This window comes from Leuresthes tenuis, unplaced genomic scaffold, assembly GCF_036924035.1.
Source record: "Leuresthes tenuis unplaced genomic scaffold, fLeuTen1.0.hap1 SCAF_13, whole genome shotgun sequence".
NCBI classification, from domain to species: domain Eukaryota; kingdom Metazoa; phylum Chordata; class Actinopteri; order Atheriniformes; family Atherinopsidae; genus Leuresthes; species Leuresthes tenuis.
This window is the reverse complement of record NW_027325367.1, coordinates 21,251,316-21,277,249: the sequence shown is the minus strand read 5'-3', so window position 1 is coordinate 21,277,249 and position 25,934 is coordinate 21,251,316. Positions and strand designations below refer to the sequence as shown.

Below are 25,934 nucleotides of genomic sequence, written 5' to 3'. Positions count from 1 at the left end.
AAAAGGCATATGACATGTTGTGGAGAGAGGGATTGCTAATTAAAATGCATCGAATGGGAATTGAGGGAAACATGTTTAACTGGACTATGGATTTTTTTAAATGAAAGAGTTATACAAGTTAAAATAGGGTTGGAGGTGTCAGAGAGCTATGTGGTAGAGAATGGCACACCGCAGGGGAGTGTGATAAGTCCTACGTTATTTACAATAATGATAAACGATATATTCGACAGTATACCAGCAGGAATGGGAAGGCCTTTGTTTGCAGATGAGGGGGCATTATGGAAGAGGGGAGGCAACATAGATCACATAGTTAAGAAACTACAGGAAGGGATAAATCAAGTGGAGAAATGGGGAGAAGAGTGGGGTTTTAAATTTTCAGTGGAGAAAAGTAAAGTAATGTTCTTCTCAAAAAAGAAAATTAGTGAAAATAAAAAGTTAAACTTGTACAGAAAGAACTTAGAGAGAGTAAGCAGCTTTCGATTCTTAGGAATGATAATGGATTCTAGATTAACATGGAGGGAGCATGTGAAGGGAATTGTAGAGAGAAGTAAGAAAGTATTGAATATTATGAGGTGTTTGGCTGGGTTAGAGTGGGGTGCGGATTTTACAGCATTAAAATATATATACATAGCATTAATAAGGTCTAGAATAGATTACGGTTGTGTGGGATATGGATCGGCAGCAAAATCAGTACTCTCTCGCAAATAGATATAATTCAAGCCAGAGCATTAAGAACTTGTCTCGGAGCAATAAAAACAGCACCAATATGTTCACTACAGGTTGAAGCAGGAGAAATGCCACTAGGGCTCAGAAGAAAACAGCTAATAGCCAACTACTGGATAAATTTAAAAGGACACAAAGAAGAACATCCAGCAAAGACAGTTCTGGAGATGTGCTGGGAAAAGGGGAAGGAGGAAAAAAACGAGTTTTGGGTGGGTCAGTGAGGGTTTAGCAGAACAACTAAAAATACATCATATGGAATTCAGCCCAACAGTTCTGTGGACAGTAATACCAAAATGGATGCTACAAGAAACAAATGTAGACTTAAACATGTGGAACATCAAGGAAAGAAATAAAACAGCAGATCTAGTGCAGGAATTTTATAACTATGTGGAGGAAAAATATGGAGAATATGTGTATATATATACAGATGGGTCCAAAGAACAACAGGAGTAACAGCAGCAGCAATGGTGGTTCCCATTTATAATAAGACAATTTCAAAAAGAACATCAGATCATTTAAGTATATATGCAGTAGAATTATGTGCAATATTGATAGCAATTGAATGGATGGAGGGGGTGAGGGATAGGAGAATAGTTATATGTAGCGATTCATTTTCATCACTCTTAAGTATTAAAAGCGGAACAGCAAAAACACATCAGGAAATTTTATATGAAATACAGTTAAAAACATCCAGGTTAATGCAACAGGGGAGGGAAATAGTGTTCATGTGGGTACCAGCTCATGTAGGAATAAATGGAAATGAAAAAGCAGACAAAGCTGCTAAGGATGCAGTAAAGAAAGAGGTGGTGGAAATGAAAGTAAAATTATCAAAAACAGAAGGGAAAAGTTTAGTATGGAAAGAAATAAACAATCTGTGGAATAAATATTGGAAGAATCAGGAAAAAGGAAGACATTTATATAAATTACAAAGTGTAGCAGGAGAGGCAGGGTGTTATGGACAGAACAGAACAGAACAAGTAATTATTAGCAGGATAAGAATAGGTCATTGTAAACTGAATAATACACTTAAGATAATGGGGAAACATCCAACTGGGCAGTGTAGCTGTGGGGAGAAGGAAACAGTGGAACATGTGTTGATAGCATGTCCCAGATATGGAAGGGAGAGGGAAATAATGAAAATAGGGCTGCAGAGGGCAGGAATAACAGAATATAATTTGAAAAACATAGTAGAATCTGCTAACTCTAAGGAAGGGAGGAGAACAATAAGATTCTTGGTAAATACTGGAATAATTAAAAGAATATAGAAAAGAAGAAATAAGAAGGAAAAAAAAAGAGAGAAATTTAGTCCAGTAGATGGCGGCATATGCAACACCAAGGATGCTAGCTGCCATTAAACATCAAAGAAGAAGAAGAAGATTGTGTCGTCATCACCCTGTGACGGATAGTTCTTACATCATGGCTGAAGCTGAGTATGATTTTTAAGTCTTTAAGTATATCTAAGTCCATCCCGCAATGTTTTGTACATTGTTGTGTTGCTTGGAATGTTTAGAGGAAGTACAAGCTGTACTTAGTCATTAATGATCTGTATTTATAAAGTTGATGGTTTAAAAGTTGGTATTATAGTGCTTAATTTGACATGGAACCAATTTGACTTTATCGAGGGAAATCCACAACATAGCCAACGCGATATTTAGTAAATAGAGATGTTATTTGGAAATGACCTGCCTTTTTATGTTGGTTTTGTTGTCGTGCGTTTGTTGTCATGTAATGAGATTTTTAGCGCTCAATCGTGTGGTTCTTTCCTCCCTCTGCTGCGATTTCTTGTGGCTTTGGAAAATAAATAATAAGTATTTATTTCAAAATTATTTTCTTCAAATGTAATTTTAAATTTGAAGATTATGGTCACCATTAAAATGACGCGTGTAATGTTTGTCGCTCAAAAATCAAAAATTCGTATCAACCGCCGATGTGCACGCGATTTATTGAGCTTTTCGACTCCCGTTAGGGGGAACGCCTATTCGGAGTTCAAAATGTTTTTGTTGCTTTCAGAAATAAGATTTCGTTTCGTTAGCAGTTAATTGGTTTTATATATTTTTTTAAAAAATAAATACATTTGAAAATATAGCACACTAAAAAATGGCTCCCGGTACTTTTTTTTCCTGTGGGAAACGGGTCTAAATGGCACTTTGAGGGACCCCTGACCTAGTGTGTAAAGTTTGAACTATGACCGCAGTAAAATTATTTCAGCAAAACTTTCCTTGACATAATGTTTGCTCCCTCTCTCCCTCCCAAATATCAGATCGAAGAAGACGATCAAGTTAGTTCCAGAATATCTCCTGAAGAAAAGGAAAGCTTACCACGCCATCAAGGCTACACAAGCCAAGCTTGCACTGCTTGAGAAGAGAAAGGTAAGTGATAACTATTAGGTGTTCCTTGGCTTTATATGGCTGCATGATTTGTCAAATACACCTGAATTATCTGCAAAATATCTTTCACCTGTCAACCCACTCTTGACTTTATCAGAAAGAAGCAAAATATGCTGGTGAAATGGAAAAATACTCAAAGGGAATGCATATAATGTATTCTCATTTAAGTGGCTATGTTTTTTTTTCTTGCTGTACATTAACAAAAACGTTACTACAGATATCAAGAGGCAAACCTCTAAAATTCAAGCGTTTGGAGGATTTCTTGAAAGATAGCCACAAGAAGCACCGTGATGAGAACCGCATTCGTAGAGCTGAACACAGGCCACCTGCTTCTTTGCCCCCTGCTAAGAACAAGTTGGTTTTTGCAGTGCGCATCAGAGAGTGAGTACTTTGCCTGAGGCATCGTTTTTGTTTTGTTTTTGTTTTTTTTTTAAGATTTGACAATATGAGTATACTTGGATAGAAAACCTTAAAACTGTAGTATGTTAAGGAGCCAATATGAAGGAACTTCCAAACTTACCTTTAGCTTTTTTAAATTTAGGCTGGAGTCAAGTGGACCATGTTGGTACATTATACATATGCTAGTCTAGATTTTTCTATTTTCTTTGTGATCACATTTAAGCTAAATGACATGTTTTCTGCAGTCAATAAACAGACAGTCCCCCAGATGTTTGATTTAAAAGATGTGCAGTCTAAGACTATAACTTATGTTTGAAAGAAACTCTTACATTCTTAGAAATGTTGTGATATATTCAATGAATCACCCAAAAATAGTTTCCTTTGTTTGATATCAATTTACTGTACAACTCAGTTTGCTTTACACACCTGGCACCTGCATTTCTCAAACAAAATATAAATCAAAATCCCTGCAAAAATAAATTGGCCTAAATAACTAATAAATGAATAATAAATGTAAAAATAAAATGTCATTCTGCAGTGCAAAAAGGTTAATGCAAAACAAAACAATTCAAATAAAGATGTTCATCCAAAAAAAAAGTTTCTTGGTTACTCTAGCTTCTTGACACTGTCCTGTAGTTTTTTTTTCCAGAGATTTTGCGAGAGCTCCTGGCTCTCCCTTTTTCAGACGACATATGCATTTACCACTTTCACTGACGTTTTGCCTGCCTCTTTCTTCATTATCTCGCTGCTTCTCAAGCAAGCAAGCAAGCATCTCAGGATGGACTGGAGCTCTTTTGATTGGAAAGGCACCATTGACGTATCTGTCTGTAATGTCTCCAAAAATGGCTTCAGCTGTCTTCCAGCAAATGCAAAAAACTAGAGCTTTGCTAGAAAAGAGGGTCATTGGTGGCCCATTTTACTTTATAGTAGGATGCAGATGATGGTACTTTTGCTTTTCTGGTGGCTTCTGATGTACTGTTGCACAGCTGGCCACATGTCTATTGCCTGTTCGACAACTGCTGAATCTTCAACTCATTGATGAGCACAGAACGTCATTTAGTTGTTCTGGTGACCTCACTGAAGTCATCTTGTCTGGCTGTTGAGTCAAGGAAAATATGCGAAAGAGCTCTGAGCACATCTTCCACCTTCTACCCTGTTTCTCGCTTTCTAGCTCGAAAACTTGCATGCACTACATGCAAACCACAACTTCCCAGATTGATCACCTTTGGTGCATCTAGGTTCACTTTGCTCTTGCCCTCTAGGAATATCCTCAGAAACTTCCAGTTGATTGCAGGCCCATCCATTGAGATCTGTAAGAGCTTAGTGGGATTAAGTGGTGACAGGGCTCTCTTAACTTTTTATAGAGGCTTCCCTGCTTGAGTGTGTCCTATAAACTCTGAATCAAAATAATGTCCCACAACCCTCCCTTCACTTTCATTCCAGTACAACATCCAACTCTGTCTGTGTCTCTTTATTTAGTCTTTCATCAAAAGATACTACATAACAGTGTGCTTTCTATGTATTTTCAATCTGTTGCTCTTTAAAGTAAGGACTAAGCCAAAATGTTGCACTATATGAATAATGTTTGGCAATCTCACTGTCTGGGAACATCCAATTAAAAATGGTGGAGATATCAGAGCTGGAGTGGAATGAGTAGTGTTACTTGGCTGTCTTGATTTCCTAGCGACTCTGCTTCAAATACAACTTGGCTTGAAAAAAATGCTTGGGTTCCTTGTGTTTCTGCACTACACCCTTATAATGATATATTTCCATGACTGACACTTTCCTTATGTACAGTGGCTGTTTGTGGTTCTTAGGTAGATGGCTTTTTCCCTCTCCAGGGTCTTTTGAAGGAGTCAAGCTCATGAATTCTGTCATTCTTCTCTCAGTTGTTAATTGTCCAGCACTCTTGATATGGCCTTGTACATGACTCTTGAGAACTGAGACACCCATGTTGCCAATGTCGAAAGACTCCCTGCAAAACTTGCAATATGCCCTAAGCACATCTGATACTTCTAGCCAGTTCCTGAACCGTGGGTGTTCTTTCTACTCAGTTTTGAATTTGGAGTGTCTGCCTGTAATTAGGGTAAAAACACAGATATACTGCTACTGCACATACTGACTGTTTACACAGTAAATTACTCTATACCCTATAATTACTCTCATACCTTTAGCTTTTTCATATATTTTAGATTCAGCTCGCACCAAAGTATAATAAGTATTTGATTTGCTCTGCTGTGTTTATATTTATTTAGATCAATATTTTTATTAGATTTTGTTTTACTATGTAAGAAAACTTTATTTTGAAATGAGAACTAGCTGTTCAAATTAAAATGTAATGTGCTATTTTGTACTTTTCTCATTTCAAGGTTGCCCCTCTTCCTGAGCTTAGAAGTTCAGAAATTATCTTGTGTATGAAGAGGATAAAAAAGAATGATCTTCTGTGGAAAGTTAGACCTCTGCTGGAAAGAGTCTAACAAGGCTGTTGTAAACTACCAAGACCAAGAAATGTGTCTGTAGATCCAACCAATGATACATCTTACTGGTCATTGTCCCATACTTCAGTTTTTCCCTGGGAAACCGGATCAGAAATCGGATTAATGGCTAAATTACAATAAGATTGAGTTATTCAGCTCATGTAACAAGCTTAATCCGACAAGAAATCGGATCGGGTTACTTGCGATCGAATTAAGACCCCGGGATAACTCCATCCGATTGCCCACTTAATGTGCCTGGAGACGATAGTGGATCGGATCGAGCGTTCTGCGCATGCTCGATTTTTAAAAAAAAAATTTTGCGATCGTCACCCGGAAGTCGAAGGAGACGATATTACTGTTGTTGTTGCTGCTGTCAGAAAGAAACAAACAACACAATGGAGAACGTGCCGTTGTGCATCGCGTTTGTGCCATAACCATGCCCATCACAAATGTAGAGGGATGTAGCTTCATCTTGCTCTTCGTTCGCCATCTTTCTCGAATGCCTGAGTTTTGGTGGTGGTGGTGAAGACGTCAACCGGAAGTTGAATATGGTAGTTGAAATGGGTACACTTATCTACTGTGGTATTGCATGCTTTGTGCCAGTGATTCAATTCATTCATCGCCATGTAAGAAAGAATACACTTGCTCAGATAAGGAGCATAACCCAACTATAGCTATAATCGAGTTAATCTCATCATGTAGACCCACTGAGTGTTTCCAGACCTCCAGTTGTGTCTGAGTACAATACCGACACGGGAGGGATGGATATGTGCATATTATTGGATGTCAGGCCGCACCAAAAAGCGGCTCCAGTTTTTTTTCCTTTTTTTTTTTCTTTTTTTCTTTCACTTACAGCAGTATACATCAGATAACCAGGCCTCAGGGAAATGGGAAGGACATCTTCCAGTACATAGATGTGAAACTCAGGGCACATTTGGCTTGCAGTGTAATTATATTTGTGATAGTATTATGTGATTATATTATATATTATGATTGTCACCTTTTGTGTAGGAGATCTGGGTTCAAATCCCCTGCATGAAAGGTACAACCTCTAGTAGGGATCCTTAGACAAGACCCCCTTACCCTATCTGCCTACCTGTAAGTCGTTTTGGATAAAAGCGTTTGCCAAATGCATAAACATAAACATACATGGCCGGCAAGATAATACCAAATGTCTACTAGAGCAAGCCTACCGTTAGAGAATCCACTGCTAATACTACAATCCCAGAATACTCTGCTGGGGCGTTAGCGTGTCAATCAGGACCCACAAGCGCTCCTCTGTTGACCTTCATTAGCGACCTCCTGTTACCAGTCGCATTGGGCCACTCCTTTAATTTTACCCTACTGTGTACTTGAGTTTGACACCCCTGTTCCAGTACATTGAATTTAAGCTGCTGTTGGCTGCGAAATTGATTTCTCAAGCATAATCTGGTGCAAGACAAGAAAGTGATGTGACAAGCACTAACTATTAATAAGAGAAGGCTCCTCCACTCAAGACAGGATCTGAAGTGTGGCATGAAATTTACAAAATGCCAAAAACAAGAAACGTTCAAGCAACTGTTTTCAACGTTTTTTCATGTTCGATGTTAATATAAAAAGAATAATGGGCAAGTAAAGCTATAAACTGCTTTACATAGTAAATTTGTTTTTGTTTGATAAAATAATTTTCTTGTTCCCCTCATAACTGAAGAAAAGATAATGGATAAAAGGAAATATTAATTTGGCACTTGATACCATTGTCCACTGCAACAGCCATTTCATGAAATATTGTTGTGGCGTGTTGTTTTCACCCAAGGCAATTATTTAATGCAGGAAAAAAAATCTTAAAACTGCAACATTTTTATTTTTCCTGGTCTCAAGATGATATGATAAACATAAGTATGCCATCAGTTTTAATTATAGAATAGTGATATTTAGAGTACAACCTATAATCTCATGCCTGACCATAATTGAAATATAACACTGATCTTAGAAAACTGGAAATGGTCAGAATTGAACAGAAATCTGAATTGGGCTAGAAAAAGGCAGCTTGTGCATCTTTATGTCAATTTTTTTCTGTCCTGTTAGGATTAAAGGTGTCAGCCCTAAAGTGATGAAGGTGGTCCAGATGATGAGGTTGAGGAAGATCTTCAGTGGGGCTTTTGTCAAAATTAACAAAACCTCCGTTGCCATGATGAAGATAGTGGAGCCCTATGTGGCTTGGGGGTGAGTCATGAGTGTTATGATGTAAAAGTTATTGATAGGTTTTAATCTGCGTTGTTTAATGTACAGTAATATACATCTGATGATCTAACAGATTTCCCAACTTGAAGTCTGTCCGTGAGCTCATTCTGAAGAGAGGTCAGACCAGAATTGGCAGGAGGAGAGTTCCCCTCACAGACAACACCTTCATTGAGCAGCACATGGGTATGTCAATTCCACTGTTTTAACAATTATGTCAGGCTCAGGTTTCAGTCATACAACTGGCATACTCTTTTACTCCAAAGCCCAGCACTTGTACCCATTCTCCATTGAACACTGAAACTGGCATGTATAACGATGTATTAGAGGGGGGTTTTCCAGCAGGAAAGTGGCTGTGGCTGCTCTTTTCTTGTCATATAATGCACCTCAATTATAGTTTGTAGGTTAAAAATGGTGGCGGGGGATAATATATCACAATCAGAAAAACTTTAATCCCTGGGGGGTAATTGTCAGAATTCAAAGGAAATAATATGTAATAAGAACACAGAAATATATACATTAAGATGCAATGAAAATGACCAAAATTAATTAAAATTAACATAATCATATACAGCAGCACAATCATGTCCAGTATAACAGTATGATATAAATAGTGTATAGTATAATATATGCAGTATAGCTGCAATTGTACACTCCAGTAAAAACTAGTATTGCACAGAAACAGTACAGTCTGCACAGGAGTGAGTCTTTGGCTGAGGGTGATCCTGTGTCTGACTGGCCTTTTGTGGAGCAGATGGGAGTTGTCTAGGATCCTCCTTGACTCTTGACAGCATCCTTCTCTGTGACACCATCTCCAGAGAGTCAAACTTCAGCCCCACAACATCACTGGTCCTTCAGATCAGACTGTTGAGCATGTTGGCGTCAGCCAACCTCAAACTGCTGCCCCAGCATGCTACAACATAGAGAACAGCACTGTCTACCACAGATTCATATAACATCCTCAGCAAAGTCTGGCAGATGTTGAACGACCTCAGTCACCTCAGGAAGTGGAGGGGACTCTGGCCCTTTCTGTAGAAGGCATCTGTATTCTTAGCCCAATCCACTTTATTGTCAATGTAAACACCCAGGTACTTGTAATCCTGCACGATATCCACACTGGCCCCCTGGATGAGAATGAGTCACCGATGCCTGCAGGTGGTTAGGCTCACACGATGTGACGAAGTTGTCTCCTATACTCATCACTTTTGCTGATACATCCAACTATTGCAGAGTCAATCGAGAACTTCTGAAGATGGCAGGTCTCCGTGCAATAATTGAAGTCTGTGGTGTACAGGGTGAAGAGGAATTGCAAATGAATGAGTGCCTTGACGTCACTAGATCATGTCGTCTTCGGCACAGGAACAAGGCAGGATGTCGTCCACATCACAAGACGTGTTATTACACAGAGCTGAGGGGCACATGCTTTGAGTACCCTTGGGCTGACACCAACAGGACCTGCAGTCTTGCCTATGTGGAGTCTTGACAGCTGATCAGCACACATATATATATATATATATATGCATTTATGTTTATGCATTTCATTTAGCAGATGCTTTTATCCAAATGACTTGCATATGAGGATATAACATTCCATTCAGACTATGTCAGAGGTGATAGGGGTGACAGTAGGGATGGGAATTGTTAAGAATCTAGCTATTCCCGTTCCATTGTCGATTCAGTTCCTTATCGGTTCTCATCCAGTATATATGTGTGTGATCTATTTTGCGCCACTGTTTTGCTCCGTCCTCTGCCAGGCGTCAATCCCTCTTGGGTGCGTAGTGGCAGCGGAGCGCTGGCTTGCGAGCTAGGCTGATTGAAGAGCAGACGCGCCACTGCCTTCTGGACCATCTGCAGAGGTGTTACAGCACAAGCTGGGAGAATCATGTAGTACCCCATAATGGCAAAGTGAAACAAGTTTGTTTGGAACTTTGGCAGATGTAGTTTAAATAAAAACTTTACACAAGTATTTTCAGCGTTTGCCATGACCCTCAAAAGTGAGCTCAGGTGCATCCTGTTTCCACTGATCATCCTTCAAGAGTATTGCAGTCCACCTGTGGTAAATTTAGTTGATTGGTCATGAGTTGGAAAAGCGCACACTGTTCTATAAAAGATCCCATAGTTGACAGTACGTGTCAGAGCACAAACCAAGACATGGAGTCCAAGGAATTGTCTGTAAACCCCTGAGTCAGGATTGTATTGAGATCTGGGGATGACTGCAGAAAAATTGCTGCAGCATTGAAGATCCCCATGAACACTGTAGCCTCCATTGTAAATGGAAGAGGTTTGGAACCACCATGACTCTCCCTAGAGCTGGTCGCCCGTCCAATTTGAGCAATCTGGGTTGAAGAGCCTTAGACAGCGAGGTGACCAACAACCCAATGGTCATTCTGACAGAGCTCTGTGAATAGTCAAAAAACTTCCAGTAGGACCAACAGTTCGGCAGCACTCCACCAATTAGGCCTGTATGATGGAATGGCCAGACGTAAACCACTCTTCAGTAAAAGGCACATGACAGCCCTCCTGGAGTTTGCCAAAAGGCTCCTGAAAGACTCAGACCATGAGAAATAAAATTGTCTGGTCTGATAAAATGAAGCTTGAACCCTTTGCCCTGAATGCCAAGCCTTATGTCTGGAAGAAACCAGGCACTGATCATCACCCGGCTAATACCATACCTACCGTGAAGCATGGTGGTGGCTGTGACTTCAGGACAACTCTGTATTTCCTTAAGTGGCCCAGCCAGAGCCTAGATTGGAACCTCATTGACAATATCTGGAGAGATATGAAAATGTGCACTGATGCTCCCCATCCAAGCTGATGGATCTTGAGAGGTTCTGCAAAGAAGAAGGGGGGACAACCCAAAAATAGGTGTGCCAAGCTTGTAGCATCATACTCAAAAAGACTTGAGGCAGTGATTGATGCCAAAAGTGCTTAAACAAAGTAAATGTTTTATTTTTGTTTTTTTTATTTGTGATAAATTTGCAAAAGTTTCAAAGAAACTTGTTTCACTTTGTCATTATGGGGTATTGTGTGTAGATTTTTTATATATGTATACTTAACAAAAATATAAGCAACACTTTTGTTTTTGCTCCCATTTTTCATGAGCTGAACTCAAAGATCTAAAACATCTTCTACATACACAATAGACCTATTTCTCTCAAATTTTGTCCATCCCACCTCACAGGTTTGGGATGTCAAGATGCTGATTAGACAGCATGATTATTGCACAGGTGTGCCTTAGGCTGGCCACAATAAAAGGCCACTCTGAAACGTGCAGTTTTGCTTTATTTTGGGGGGGTGAATCAGGAAACCAGTCAGTATCTGGTGTGACCACCGTTTGCCTCACGCAGTGCAACACATCTCCTTCGCATAGAGTTATCAGGTTGTTGATTGTGGAATGTTGGTCCACTCCTCTTCAATTGCTGTGCGAAGTTCCTGGATATTGGCGGGAACTGGGACACGCTGTCGTATACCCGATCCAGAACATCCCAAATATGCTCCATGGGTGACATGTCCGGTGAGTATGCTGGCCATGCAAGAACTGGGACGTTTTCAACTTCCAGGAATTGTGTACAGATCCTTGCAACATGGGGCCGTGCATTATCATGCTGTAGCATGAGTTGATGGTCGTGGATGAATGGCACAACAATGGGCCTCAGGATCTCATCACGGTATCGTTTTGCATTCAAAATGCCATCAATAAAATGCACCTGTGTTCGTTGTCCATAACATACGGCTGCCCATACCATAACCCCACCGCCACCATGTGCCACTCAATCCACAACGCTAACATCAGCAAACCGCTCACCTACACGACTCCACACACGCTGTCTGCCATCTACCCTAACAGTGAAAACCAAGATTCATCCGTGAAAGGAACACCTCTACCACGTGCCAGACACCATCGACTGTGAGCATTTGCCCATTCAAGTCGGTCCTACAGTCAGGACCTGCAGTCATGTCAAGACCCTGATGGGGACGATGAGCTTCCCTGAGACAGTTTCTGACAGTTTGTGCAGATATTCTTTGGTTTTGCAAACTGATTGTTTCAGCAGCTGTCCGGGTGGCTGGTCTCAGACAGTCTTGGAGGTGAACATGCTGGTTGTGGAGGTCCTGGGCTGGTGTGATTACACGTGGTCTGCGGTTATGAGGCCGGTTGAATGTACTGCCAGATTCCCTGAAACGCCTTTGGAGACGGCTTATGGTAACATTCACTTCATGGGCAACAGCTCTGGTGGACATTCCTGCAGTCAGCATGCCAATTGCACGCTCCCTCAAAACTTGCGACATCTGTGGCATAGTGCTGTGTAATAAAACTGTACATTTCAGAGTGGCCTTTTATTGTGGCCAGCCTAAGGTACACCTGTGCAATGATCATGCTGTCTAATCAGCATTTTGATATGCCAAACCTGTGAGGTGGGATGGATTATCTTGGCAAAGGAGAAGTGCTCACTAACACAGATTTAGACAGATTTGTGAACAATATTTGAAAGAAATAAATTTATTGTGTATGTAGAACATGTTTTAGATCTTTGAGTTCAGATCATGAAAAATGGGAGCAAAAACAAAAGTGTTGCATTTATATTTTTGTTCAGTGTAGATAAGATTTCGGTTTGGGAAATAAGCCTGTAACATAGGATATTGTGGGAAAAGTGGAGAGCTGTGACTTTCCAGATGATACATACTTTATGTATATAAAATACGTAAAATGTTATTTCATGGTGTTTGATAACATCGTTGTCAGGATCTCCGTTGGAGTTTGTTAATAGTTTCTCTATTTTGATTTTTAATTTGTATGTTATGTCTTTTAAGGCCTTCTTAAAAATGACTCATAGTGAAATTGTTTTAAATGCATGGTCAGTACCTGTATAAATCAGGAAATTAGTTAATGTGCCTTTAAAGACACGAATGTAAATTATTATTTTAATACAGTTACAGCATTTTTTTTAATGGACACTTAAGAAATTTCTTAGATGCTGTGTAGTTAAGTAATTTTAAACTTGGAATTATTAGAAAATGATAAGGATAAGATTATGAGGAAACACTTGATTGTTCAGTTTTTTTTTTTAGTTGAGATTGCTTAATTTACAAACGAACAAGCAACTTGAATTTTGAAACTTGCACGTTATGCTCCTAGTTGCTTAGAGAAAATAATTTGACTGACCCTAACACCATCATCCTGCAATATATTTTCCTTATCACTCACCTCTCTCCTCTTCTCCATCAGGTAAGCATGGCATCATCTGTTTGGAAGACCTGATTCACGAAATCCATTCAGTTGGTAAGAGCTTCCGGACAGCCAACAACTTTCTGTTGCCTTTCAAGCTGTCTGTACCTCGTCATGCTGCCAGGGACAAAGCTGGGCTCCTGAAAGACTTGGGAAACCCAGGGTTTCGTGGTGCGAATATCAACACCATCATCAGACTACTGAACTGAGAGGAAATACATTAAGGATGGACACTCTACCAGCTTCGAGGGTGCCATATTTGATGAGGAGTAAATGCTAGTGATGATAACATGCTTTTTACTTTTCTTTGTGGAAAAGAAGTTCATTGTTTCATCTTTTCATATTTTATTAATCTGTCTGTATAGCAATTCTAAGTTTACACTTAAAAGTTGCTGAAATGTGGTTCAAAAAACCCGAAGTGGTCTCTTTCTGTCGATGTTGTTTGAGGTTTGCACTCATTCATGCTATATGGTGTCCCTGACCACACTGAAGTGTTTGCGCAGTTTGGCGAGAATGTGATCAAATCTCTCTTGACATGGAAACTTTTGCATTACATACAGGAACATTCCTGAGGATGTCAATGGGGTTGACCTATATTTGTTACATGAGTAAGAATGATAACAATATTTTAGAGGGTTGTTTTTTTGTTCAGGAGCTAACAGCCCACTTGCAACAAATGTATTTACATTGTAGAAGTTGACGTCTAAAATAAATGCCCTTCTATGATTAAACAATGAGAAAACTGTTAATACAATGTGTTTTACAAAAAGTTTTGGCATTCAGTAAGTAAGTAAAAATTAAGTTTAGAATCTTACAATTTTAGGCCCAGCAGGAACCAGATGTAAGTGCATTCTGAACCCAAAATATATGCTAAATCTGTTAATACCTCCCCTGGAAGTGGGTACTGCTACTGAGCTATTGGTTCTTTTGTTTCCAAACAAAACTGGCATGCGAAGGCCATCCAAAGCAGTTCTGTTTGTTGAACAGCAAATTTGTATGGTGATAAAACTATAACAAAGTGTCCATTTGGCGTGGCTGTTTCTCCATAGTGTGATTCTGTACACCAAGTGCATTTCTCATATGTTGTCCTGAAGAAACTACAGTTATTACTTTTAGTAAATGTTCATCTGAAACTGGAGAATTACAAGAGTCACCGCCTATTATGTAAGTCGTCGTCGTCCCCCCTCCCCAATAATCGTCCTTTAGTGTCAGAATAAATTTGGTGAGGCATGAGTCGCCAGCTCAGAGAGATGTGACAGCCTATGTAGCTGCTCGTCTATGAATGCGCACAGGGAAACGAAGACTGATTTAACTGGTGTATGTTTTTTGGTTTTGTTTAGTTGGATGTGATGGACGATATTACTAACAAAACGTATTCACTGTTCCTTACGACATAAAAGAGAACAGGTAAGATGCGCACAACATGGTGTATTGTGCTAGCTAAGAGTGGCTGTAAATTCACGCGTGGCTATTTCCATGGTAATTTGTTACCGAGAAGATATTCCGCTAGATTCAGTGCAGCCGAGGTTACGGACGGTCATCGTGTTGAACAAGAAACCAGACTCTATTCAGGAGTTACCGATGATTTAGGTGATTTAGGCAACCACGTAGCTTAAGTAAATTTCTCCCGAATGAAAAAAGATAAATTTGTTAATTAAATTTAGTTGAGGCAGCGAAAGCACGTGCTGTGTTACCTTCATAGATGTGGGAATTATTATTACAAAGATAGTTTTAAGAAACGTGACAAGTAAGGGCCGAAATCAAGCTCTTAGGAGCAGCGCTTAAAAATTACAATATTCGTGATGCCACCGCCACCAAAAGATACGGTCTCGAGACTTGCGTTATTAAAGCATCCCCCCGCATTTTCAATCTCAATACCTTCAAAAAAGCATGAACTACTTACGAGCTTTTTATTGCAGGGGTTATTTAGGCATCTATAACCCAAGTTATTCACATAAAATTGACCTGGCAAAATGTAAATGACTGACCATAACACAATTATTTTCCCGAGGTCAATTATTTTATTTGCTTTATTAATTTTTTTTTTTTTTTAGGAGTCCGTGAAAGTAGCATACGATCTAGTGTCAAGGAGAATGGGCGGTCCGTTACGCTTGAATGTACTTAGCATGCAAACGATATACCTCAAAACGTTTTTTGGCAGCGAAGTGAGGTCAAAGGTAAGAGTGTTTAGCCTCTAAATTATACAAGAAAATCTCTTGTTTTGCCGGCAATATGCGCATGTTGCCAGTGTTGTACCGCCTGGTTATCCGATTAGTTTCATGCTGGTGCATACAGCAGCAGAGAGAAGTTAGGATGATTGGGCAACAATCTCTGGATACACTTTCATGTGATCTGGATAGTATTTTAAACAGCTTTATTGTTTCTAAAAGCGAGGTAATGTCTTCTTAACACTGACTACATCAAGTTAGCAAACGTAAGCTGGTTTGGCGGGCCCATACCCTGGGTATACCCTGGGAATGGCAGAACGCGTGGGGACCAATTGGCAAACTGTAATATGTCAGCCCATATGTAAGTGTTCACATATTGTAAAATAATGTTTTCTAAATCGTACACTACTGCTACTGACTGTAATAATCTAGTATGGAAGGTCTTATTAGCCGGCTTTGGTGGTTGACATTTAGATGACTATATACAGACTAAGTGACTCAGCATTACATTCATAACCTGTAACATTGGTTACAGTTTAAAACTCTTAAACATACTGCACTCAACGTGAAGATTTAAATAAGCCTGACTGACAAGTACATGGAATAAATACTTAGATTGTATTAGCTTTAAAGAAAGCTGGACATTGGTAATAATTTTGTTATTTTAATAACAAATAATTTTATAATTTTGTTATACTTTAAACGGAATGCCTCAATGTTTCCACGTGGCAGAAGCTTTTTCCACTCTCCATCAAACTAGTCTTATGTAATGTATTGTATATCTAAATAGAAAATCAATTTAACTTTGCTACTTATGTGGTATAGGGTGAAAAAAAGTTTAATTTACAGTTCCTTAGGCTGCTGCTGATGTAATGCTATTGGTAGACACTCAAAATCCAATTCCACCTACCTGGGGTGGGCGTAAGTGTTGTGATAAGTTTGACAAACATTCAGTCAAGAGCCATTCTGTTCTTTTATAATCTGGTGTTGTGTTTCCAATAATCGCAACACACTAACACAAAGTTCAGGGTCATTTTTTGTTCAGCATTGTCAGTCAGTAACATAACAGCATTTGGTTTTATGGTTTGCAAAGTCCTTTTATAAGTGAGAAACAGCATAGTAATCAGCAGTTGTAGTGTTTAATGATTATTCACATCATTGGCCTCTTTGGGTAGAAAATATACAGAGCTAGACACTGTGGGTGCACAAAGTCCATAGATGATAAGGAGTAGTTTTATCATGTGCATGGGGTACGCCCAACAGCCTTCACAATGTTGTGATTATTTTATAAAATGGATTGTCTCACAGGCTCTAAAAAAATTTATTTTATTGTTTGAATATTCTGTGTTCTCTTATTCTTTTCTTATTTTATGAAAGTAAATTCAAGGGAATGTTTTAAACACACAATACTCTTAATGACTTTGCTGAATCTACTGTAAAAGCAATGGTGAAGCCAGAAAACATTTCAGGGTATATGTGTGTACAAAGGTACAGTGTATATTTACCAAAACAACCAGTCAGTTTTATCCATCAAGGCTTTTTTTAAAACTTGAAAAAATAAAAACATGAAGGCCTCTCCTTTGTTAAAGAACAATAAAAAAAATCTAGTTTGCTCCTTTATTCCTTGATAATATTTTGTTTGAGTGCCCACACATTGTGACCATTTTGTTTTGTGCTTGTGCTTTTTTTTAGTCTCTTATTGTTTAATGGGGTTAAATGAAAATGTAGTTTGCTTTGAAGTATCTTGAAAGGACTTAAAAATGCAATGGCCTCTTTCAGGAGACTTTCCCACACTAACCTTTGCTTTAAAATTGACAAGCAGGTTTGCTTTTTCCATCAGTTACACAGTAGAGGCGCTCAGACTAACTAATTTAATGTATAGTTATTGGTCATGTGTTGCCAGGTCTCTCTGACCTCCTTGTTTAATGTTTCGTAACGGTATTGATGATGTCACCACCACAGTCTAAAACACACACATGCTTAATATTGAATCTGCTCATGAATTACTTGTCTTTATTAATGTAGAGACACTAAATTAAATGCAAAGTAGGAGTAAGCTTTTTGCCTGAATTTAATAGTCACCATATAACTTTGCATTACACTCGCTTGTGGACCACTTAGGCACTGTGTGCTAAGTAAAAGATTTTTTTTTGCTATTTGTGCACTTGTGTAGTGGAGAGGCATCGTTCTTGTGAAATGGGCCTCAACCAACTAGTGCAGAAGCTAAATATCTTGCTCTGAGCCATGTTATTTTCTATTTAAGTATTCCCTATTTCAGCAAGTCAGTAACTGTACAATATTTATGTTGGAGTACCGTGTCTAATTACTTTTAAGTATCTTGTAAAAATTAACATATCTGCCCTGAGGCCAACATGACATTATGCCACATAGATTCAGACAAAATATTTTTTGTATACCCACTGTATACTTATGAGTGCTTACACTCATAGAAGCACAGCCTTGCATTTTGCCATGTAGGTAAAGCTTGGTCTTTTGGACACTGCAACTAGAGTAAATTTTGATATCTCGATTATAGTGACCAAATTATCACTGTTAACAATATTATTGTGATATTCTCAATTGCTGTACAAATGTCCAAAAAACACATTCCCTGAATGTTCCTTAATTTTGTGCTTTTCTTGCATACTAAAACATTAGAAGTCAAAATCTTATCAAAATATAATTTTCACATTAAAAGGGTAAGCAACTGGCACAGAAAGAGAGTTTATTGTATGACTCGCTGTCAATATCAACTCGTGTTTTTAACTCGCTATTATAAATAGTATGTTCTTGCTAATGTTATTGAACATGTTTAAATTATTTTACGCCGCCTTATATTGTGTCGGCTCTGCTCAGTGGAGTACACAACGTCGACAGTAGACTGGGTGCCTTCAGTTCCGTTTCATTTAGAGACACTTGGCTAACACTGCTAAACATTGTTGCATTTTAGGAAGATAGATACTGCTTGAAACTTTGGTATACATCACTGACAAGTTACACAATCTTCCTAAAGCAGATGTCCCTCACATGATGTATTTGAACCAAATGTGAATGGAGCTGAGCAGTAAGAATTTCCTCTCCTCGCTCACATAGGTTTCACTCCCTCCCACACCACTGCTCAAAGTCACACCAAAACGCTTCACTCAGTTCTGCTCCCAGCTCACCAAAAAAATGTATTCCATATGAATAGGTGAATTCTGGGTGGATTTGTGCATGCCCCAGACTCGTGGTGTGAGCTGTATCGGAGCGGAACTGGAGCACCACGGAGCAATCGCTCCGGCCAGTTAATAAAAACTTGCTCCACGCTCCGACTATATTTTGCACGCTCCGCTCCTCGCTCACTCCCTGCTCCGCTCCCTTCACATGCTCTGATTTGAACTGACATTCGCTTACCTTGCATTGGCTGTAAAGCTGTGGGTGATGCTCACGGAGATGGGCCAGTAGATTTGTAGTGTTACTGCCTTTCACAGCAATTTTTTTTCTTGCATGTTCCGCAGACAGGATAATTGTCCTCCACCAGTTGTCCCTCAGCATTCTTAAAAAAAAACAGAAAAAATATGCCCAGACCTCGGATTTTGTCCTTTTAGTGGGGTGGAAAATATCCTGCCTGCAGTCATAGCTTCCCACCAAGCTTTTATTGTCGATGCCTACGTTACAAGCTATGTATTCACGCGAGACACAGTCACGAGTCGCTTGCTAGACTTGGATGAGGCTGTTATTACTGTGGGAGAGCAGATCCTTGACACTGCTCGATCCACATATTATGTCTTGACACTAGGGCTGGGTAACGAACGTCGGTTCTTTTGAGGCACCGACCGAAATGCTTCGGTAGTACTGAGTATCAAAACATGCCTCGTCTTTCGATGCCAAATTTCGGTACCCAGAGATTAATCACGTGATCAAGAACTGATCATGCTACCCTCGACTGGCTGTATTAACGTTACACTTTGCCGCATGCAGGAAAATGTAGTTCGCCCACAGACGGGGTACACAAGTATCTGTGTTGGGGACTGTAGTTGTATGCATGTCATCCAACCGGTTAAACAATGCCCCCGAGGTCTAAAGGTGGCTCCATTTCACCAAGATTGATGCCAATAGTGCGTGATGTAATATATGCCAAAAAGTCATTGCTGCCAAGGACAGCAACACGACTAATTTAATTAATTATTTGACCGTGCACAAAATCAATTTAAGAGCAGAAAGTTGCTCTGTGTTTGACTGCAAGAAGGTCGGACCGCAACCATCCTCTCAGCATTCAAGTCTGAGCCTGTGGACGCTAAAGAGCCCGAGCGGCATAATTCAAAATGTCCACCACTGGACTCGGCTTCATCTAAGAGTACCGAGAACGGCGCAGTGTGTGGCATTTTAACAGGTAAATTAACGTTCAGCGAAATCCGGCAGTAATCTCAATGTTACTGCAACTTTATATGTGCAGAAAGCAGACATGTTGACTTTTCTGAAGAAAAACTGCTAAGTGAAAAGTATCCTCAGTATGTAGGATAGTATTAGACACCAACCTGTCACCTGTTTGCAACTGTTTTGCACTGGAAATGATTTGTTTTTAATTTTTTCTGTAAGAAAACTGCTTGGATTGGAAAAATAGATCGACAACTTTATTAATCCCTATGGGAGGTTCCCTCCAAGAAATTGAAATACTGAGCTGAAAAATAAAACTGAAGATTTGTACTGTTATGTGTAATGTAATTTCCTTTTTGTTAGAATTGATATTATAAAATTGGTGTTGAAAAAAATATTGTTCAGGAACCGGTGTAGAAGTGAAGGTACCGGTATTGAAAAAGTTTGATTGATACCCAGCCCGACTTGACAATACTCAAATAACGAATAAATAATAATGTTGAGGTCAGAATGAACCCTGCCTAGATAATGACGAAGATGTAGTCGCGTCCTCAGACAGCAAGCGCCGAATAGAGATTGGGTTTGGGCCACGTACACACTGAATGATATAGAATGGTATAAGAGGATGTCACAAACTGAGGTCATTGGGTTTTAATAAATTCCCCATAAGAGGCTGACCATGACAAGTCCGACTCCTCTTTTCTCCACAACACTATATCCCGATAATCCATAGAGATAATGAGATTAATTCAGACATAAACAGAAATCTTTATTGCATAAAATTTCACCAAGATTTACCGTGATACCGGTAACCATTACATCCCTAATATACATACACAAAATTTGTCCTCTGCTTTAAACCCATCCAGGTTGGCACCGAGTGACTCGTCATGATCCAAGGATTCCAACAGTACCGAATTTGTGAAATTTGGACCAACGAGTCCAAAGTTATGAAGCTAAATGCACTTCAAACTTTGAAGTGTTGGTGGCGCTAGAGAGTTCGCTTTTTGGGCATTGCAAAAAATTGACAGTTACCAGCAGAAATGATTCCAGCAGCACATCTAAACAAGTTTAGATTTACTGCATGTCTTTTTTTTTTTGCATTTTCTAATTAGCTTTTTTCAGGAAAAACTCATTTTTCTATTCTGATTTTGATGCTGTGCTGCTGGAATGACACATAGCTAAACATGTGTTTAGCGCTACTGCAGCAGTCTGCCACTAGTGCAGCACCATTCTAGAACTTATTTAATTAGTTTCTGTTAGGCTTTATAAACAAACAGTATTTTGTACATAATCATGTCTACATGAGGGAATGGGTTGCAATGAGCTGTACAGCTACACACATTCACCCTTTGCATTAATCTACATACACAAAAGTCAGTGTGGCATTTTATGTGACTTTAATTATCTGTGTATGAAGCACATACTGTGATTGAAGCAGCTGGTATTGCTGATTTACTTTTTTAATACAGTTTTCCCACCATGACTGGTCATTTTGTCATCTTTGAGTGTGGTCTTACTGATACATTAGTGTTATAGATTTAGTGAAGGTAGCATTGGTGTCTGGAGGGGCTAGATTCACCATGTCAGCTCTCCCTTACACACGTACATACACACTAAATCTCTGTAATTACCAAGGCTGTTAGATCAGAGGTGCTCAGTTTTTACCCCTTTTGCTGTTTCTGTACTTACAAACAGAAGTGTGAGGCATCTTAAAATCAAAGTCCAGTATCAACAGTCCAGTATTGAACAGTCAGTATGCAATGGGCTCCAGGAAGTGCTTACTTTTACAGCCAGACATGGTTATATCAATTAATGAGCAAAAATGTGGGATTTACTCAGGTCATATTAATGTCCAGAGCTTGATCAAACTAGTACACAATATTACATGGCCAGGCATGTCCGTAGAGGGCACTACTGATGTGTGATGAGCACAAATTCAGTGTTTATACTTGAAGTTCAATGTTTACAAGTTGAGGTTGCCAAAATGGCACCAACCAAGTGCTCAAGTTGTGTTTTAAATAAACACAAAAACAGTCAAAAAAAAAAAGGTAACAGATTAGGACTTTTGCTTCTAATGTTTGAAATGTTTCCTAATATAGTTGGCAGCATGTGGCAGAACCTTTCTGAGAAAAGGCTCAACAGTTGTCCATGTGAAAGTACAGCTCGTGGGGCGCAGTACATTCCTGTCCGGATTTTCTTACATATTATTCCAGCCAGTGATCTTGGCCAACGTTTAACTAAAATACAAATATAGATGGCAAAAACATTTACCTGAGCAATTTAAACAGTGCTTCGAAATTGATGAAGTTACATTTCAATTCAATTCAATTCAATTTTATTTATATAGCGCCATTTATATAGTCCAATTCAAGCCAATTGGAATTCAATTCATTGTAATCATAATCCAATGAATTCATATCGAGCCAATTCAAAAAATAATATCCTAGCTAAGGAAACCAACCGATTGCACCGAAACGTGTCTTCAGTCCAATCTCCCGTCCTGAGCGTGCCTGTGGCGACTGTGGAAAGGAACGACTCCCTTTTAACAGGAAGAAACCTCTGGCAGAACCAGACTCAGGAAGGGTGGCCATCCGCCTCGACCAGCTGGGGTTTGAGAAGAGGGAAAGGAGGGAAAGGGGGGGGCGACGACACCATAACGCCATTCAAAGGATACCTGTTGGAACAGGGACACACAAGTTACCTGAGCCATCCCTAACTATAAGCTTTATCAAAAAGGAAAGTTTTAAGCCTAATCTTAAAAGTGGAAAGGGTGTCTGCTTCCCGGACATTTACTGGCAGCTTATTCCACAAGAGAGGGGCCTGATAACTGAAGGCTCTACCTCCCATTCTACTTTTAGAAACTCTGGGAACAACAAGTAAACCTGCAGTTTGGGAGTGAAGTGCTCTGTTAGGAAAATATCTTACAATGAGATCTTTAAGATATGATGTAGCTCCGTCATTAAGAGCTTTATATGTGAGAAGAAGAATCTTAAATTCTATTCTGAATTTAACAGGGAGCCAATGAAGAGAAGCTAAAACTGGAGAAACATGATCTCTCCTGTTAGTTCTCATCATAACTCTGGCTGCAGCATTTTGGATCAGCTGGAGGCTTTTCAGAGAATATGTGGGACAGCCCAATAATAAGGAATTACAGTAGTCCAATCTTGAAGTAACAAATGCATGAACTAGTTTCTCTGCATCACCCTGAGACAGGATGTTCCTGATTTTAGCAATATTACGAAGGTGAAAGAAGGCAGTCCTAGTTTTATATGTTTTATATGTGCGTCAAATGATAAATTCTGGTCAAAAATAACTCCAAGGTTCCTCACTGTAGAACTAGAAGCCAAGGAAATACCATCTAGAGTAACTATATAACTAGACAATTTCTCCCTGAAACGCTCAGGTCCAAAGAGAACAACTTCAGTTTTGTCTGAATTTAAAAGCAGACAGTTCTGAGTCATCAAGGTCTTTATGTCTTTAAGACAGGCTTGTAGTCACTAATAGAGCTGGCTAGGCTAGTGGGCTCCGCACTGGCTAAAGGGGCCTGGCTCGCTATCGGGTGGTTTTCAACAGTACAGAGCCGAGCTTCCAATTCAGATAACCTCGCCTCCAAAACTACAAAAAGACTACATTTGTTACATGTACCATTATCACGAAAGGAGGCAGAGGAGTAACTAAACATCTGACATACGGAGCAGGTGAAAGCAGGAGATGGAGGAAGAGAACTGATAGCCATGCTAAGCTAGACAATCAGACACACCGCTAAAAAGTGAAAAATAAAGACTAAAGATCTGTAAAAGTGAGCGTTAGAATATAACAAGTATGGGATAGAGTTAACTATGCAAGATGTGTAAATTATAGGGAGAAATAAGGTGATTATTAGTAGTTCAAGAGGCGAAAGAAATGTCACAGAACACACACAAGGCAACAGGAAGTGATGCAATACGTCTTACCGCAAAGCAAAGCCGCAAAACAAATCAAGGAAGTGAGGACAAAAGTGAATGAGATACTAGGAGACAAAGTGGAAAAGAAATCTAGACTACTGAAGCAGACTTATTACGAATCAGGCCCCAAAGCTACAAAACTATTAACTAAACGAATAAGGAAACAGCAACTCATGAATACAATCAGAGACCCCACAACCAATTCACTAGAATTAGAACCGGGAAAAATAGAAAAGTTTTTGAAAAGTACTACAAAATGCTGTATACACTCAGCAGACAAGGAATCAATAAGAAACTTTTTCAGTTCATTAGATCTACCAACAATAGGAGAAACATAAAACAAATATTTAAATTAATATATTACAGGAAAGGAGCGACGACTTCCCAAGCCGAATGGTACAAAATGTTTAAAAAGCAATTGAGTCCAATGTTATTAGCAGCATTCAATGAAACTTTAAAAAAAAGACAAAGCCCCCCCCTTGGAACGAAGCCATAATCACAGTGACTCCTAAGGAAGGGAAAGACAAGTAATTCTGTGAAAATTGTAGGCCACTATCAATTTTAAATTGTAACTATAAGATATATACAACCATCCTAGTTAAGAGACGTGAAACTTTTATGACAGAACTGATAGATGACGATCAATGTGGCTTTATCAAGGGATGCCAATTACAAGATAATATCAGGAGTACTTTACATATAATTCAATTCATTGTAATCATAATCCAATGAAATCCAATTAATTACTTTCAAAATAATCCAATTCATTCATATAGAGCCAATTAAAAAAACAATATCCTAGCTATTGATTCCGTATATATTGAGACTCCAGCAAACAAAATTCTATAAAAAATGCGAAAAATGGACAGAATATGAATCTCAAAGCAGAGACACCACCACAGACCTTTGATTGATGTCAGAGATGTTTGACTATTACTGCTAAGAACATGTACCCCACTGACACTGTGCTGTGTTTTTTACTGTTCTGTGCCAAAGTAAAAAAAAAAGAAAAGAAAAAAAGCTGTTTTCATTGGTGACAAAAATACATCCCCTGAAGTGAATTCTGTAAAAGAACAGAGTAACATATCTCTTGTTTAAACATGATAATGTATTGTGTTTTATTTGGTTAAAATGATCAGAGTTCAAAATAAACAAGAATGTTGTTTGCAAAAGATTTCACCCATATTGAATCACCTTTAAGAATATGTGATGGGCTATTTTTTTCACACTCCTCTGAGGAGGTTGTGAGCAGGCAAGCCTCTCCCTCCAGCCAGCCATAGGTCTGAGTGGCTAGTCAACCAGCAGAAGCAGCAGCAACTTAGTTCCAGTAGGTAGTAAAGTCCTTTTCTTGTTTTTCTTTGTAGCTTTTTCTGTCATAACCAATAGAGCTATCATTTGATTGTTTAAATTTTTCTTAATTTTGCGATTTGTTAAAAATATAATTAATGGATTCCCAAATACAGCGTGTGCATGTGAGACCAAGGGAAGAGATAAGACTTATTTTTCTACTGTACGTTTTTGTCATTTCACAACCAGTGAATTGATATAATTTTCAGCTTTAAACAAGAGCTGACATTTTATTGTAAAATTAAGTAATGCACAAAAAAAAGAGAATCCATCCTCTCTCATTTCTTATATTTTACCTATGAGGACATTAAAAAGAAATCATCTGATCCTTACTAGGTCTAAGAATTAGGTATATAAAACCTCAGATTAACAACACATGACACATTATTAGGGATAATATTTTTACGTATCATAGGCACAGAAACAAAGACACCCAAACAATTCACACACACTGGACATTTGCTCTCGACAGTATACACAAATTGAAATGCTGTTTATCAGTTTACCAGTCTGTAAGACTGCCAGCAACTTAATCTCAGTCCCACTGTGTAGGCTGTGGTCATCTGTCCATATAAAAATGATTACTCGGCTAATCGTACCAAAACGTTGTGCTTGTCAGAAACTGCAGTCAACAGTCTGAGATGTAATGCATTTACTCGTGTTGTCATAGCTTACAGGCTTTTTTC

The 25,934-nt window shown here is 39.0% G+C and overlaps 2 protein-coding genes across 4 annotated transcripts in view; both read left to right on the top strand.

Moving 5' to 3' along the window:
• Positions 1-2,100: 2,100 nt before the first annotated feature.
• On the top strand, positions 2,101-13,848 carry rpl7l1 (ribosomal protein L7-like 1). Its single transcript, XM_072362622.1, has 6 exons — positions 2,101-2,153; positions 2,984-3,092; positions 3,328-3,491; positions 8,054-8,191; positions 8,283-8,392; positions 13,431-13,848. Exons 1-6 carry the CDS (start codon positions 2,140-2,142, stop codon positions 13,637-13,639), a joined length of 744 nt encoding a protein of 247 aa, XP_072218723.1. The 5' UTR covers positions 2,101-2,139; the 3' UTR covers positions 13,640-13,848.
• Positions 13,849-14,666: 818 nt separating this feature from the next.
• Positions 14,667-25,934, top strand: part of slc5a6a (solute carrier family 5 member 6a) — a 37,425-nt gene continuing 26,157 nt past the window's right edge. Inside the window, exons 1-2 of one of the 3 annotated variants that reach the window (XM_072362614.1) lie at positions 15,506-15,607; positions 25,143-25,228. The gene's annotated coding sequence lies outside the window, so the exon portion shown is untranslated. Of the gene's footprint in view, positions 14,838-15,502; positions 15,608-25,142; positions 25,229-25,934 lie in introns of those variants that run through there. The other 2 variants (XM_072362613.1, XM_072362612.1) reach the window with 2 other exon arrangements.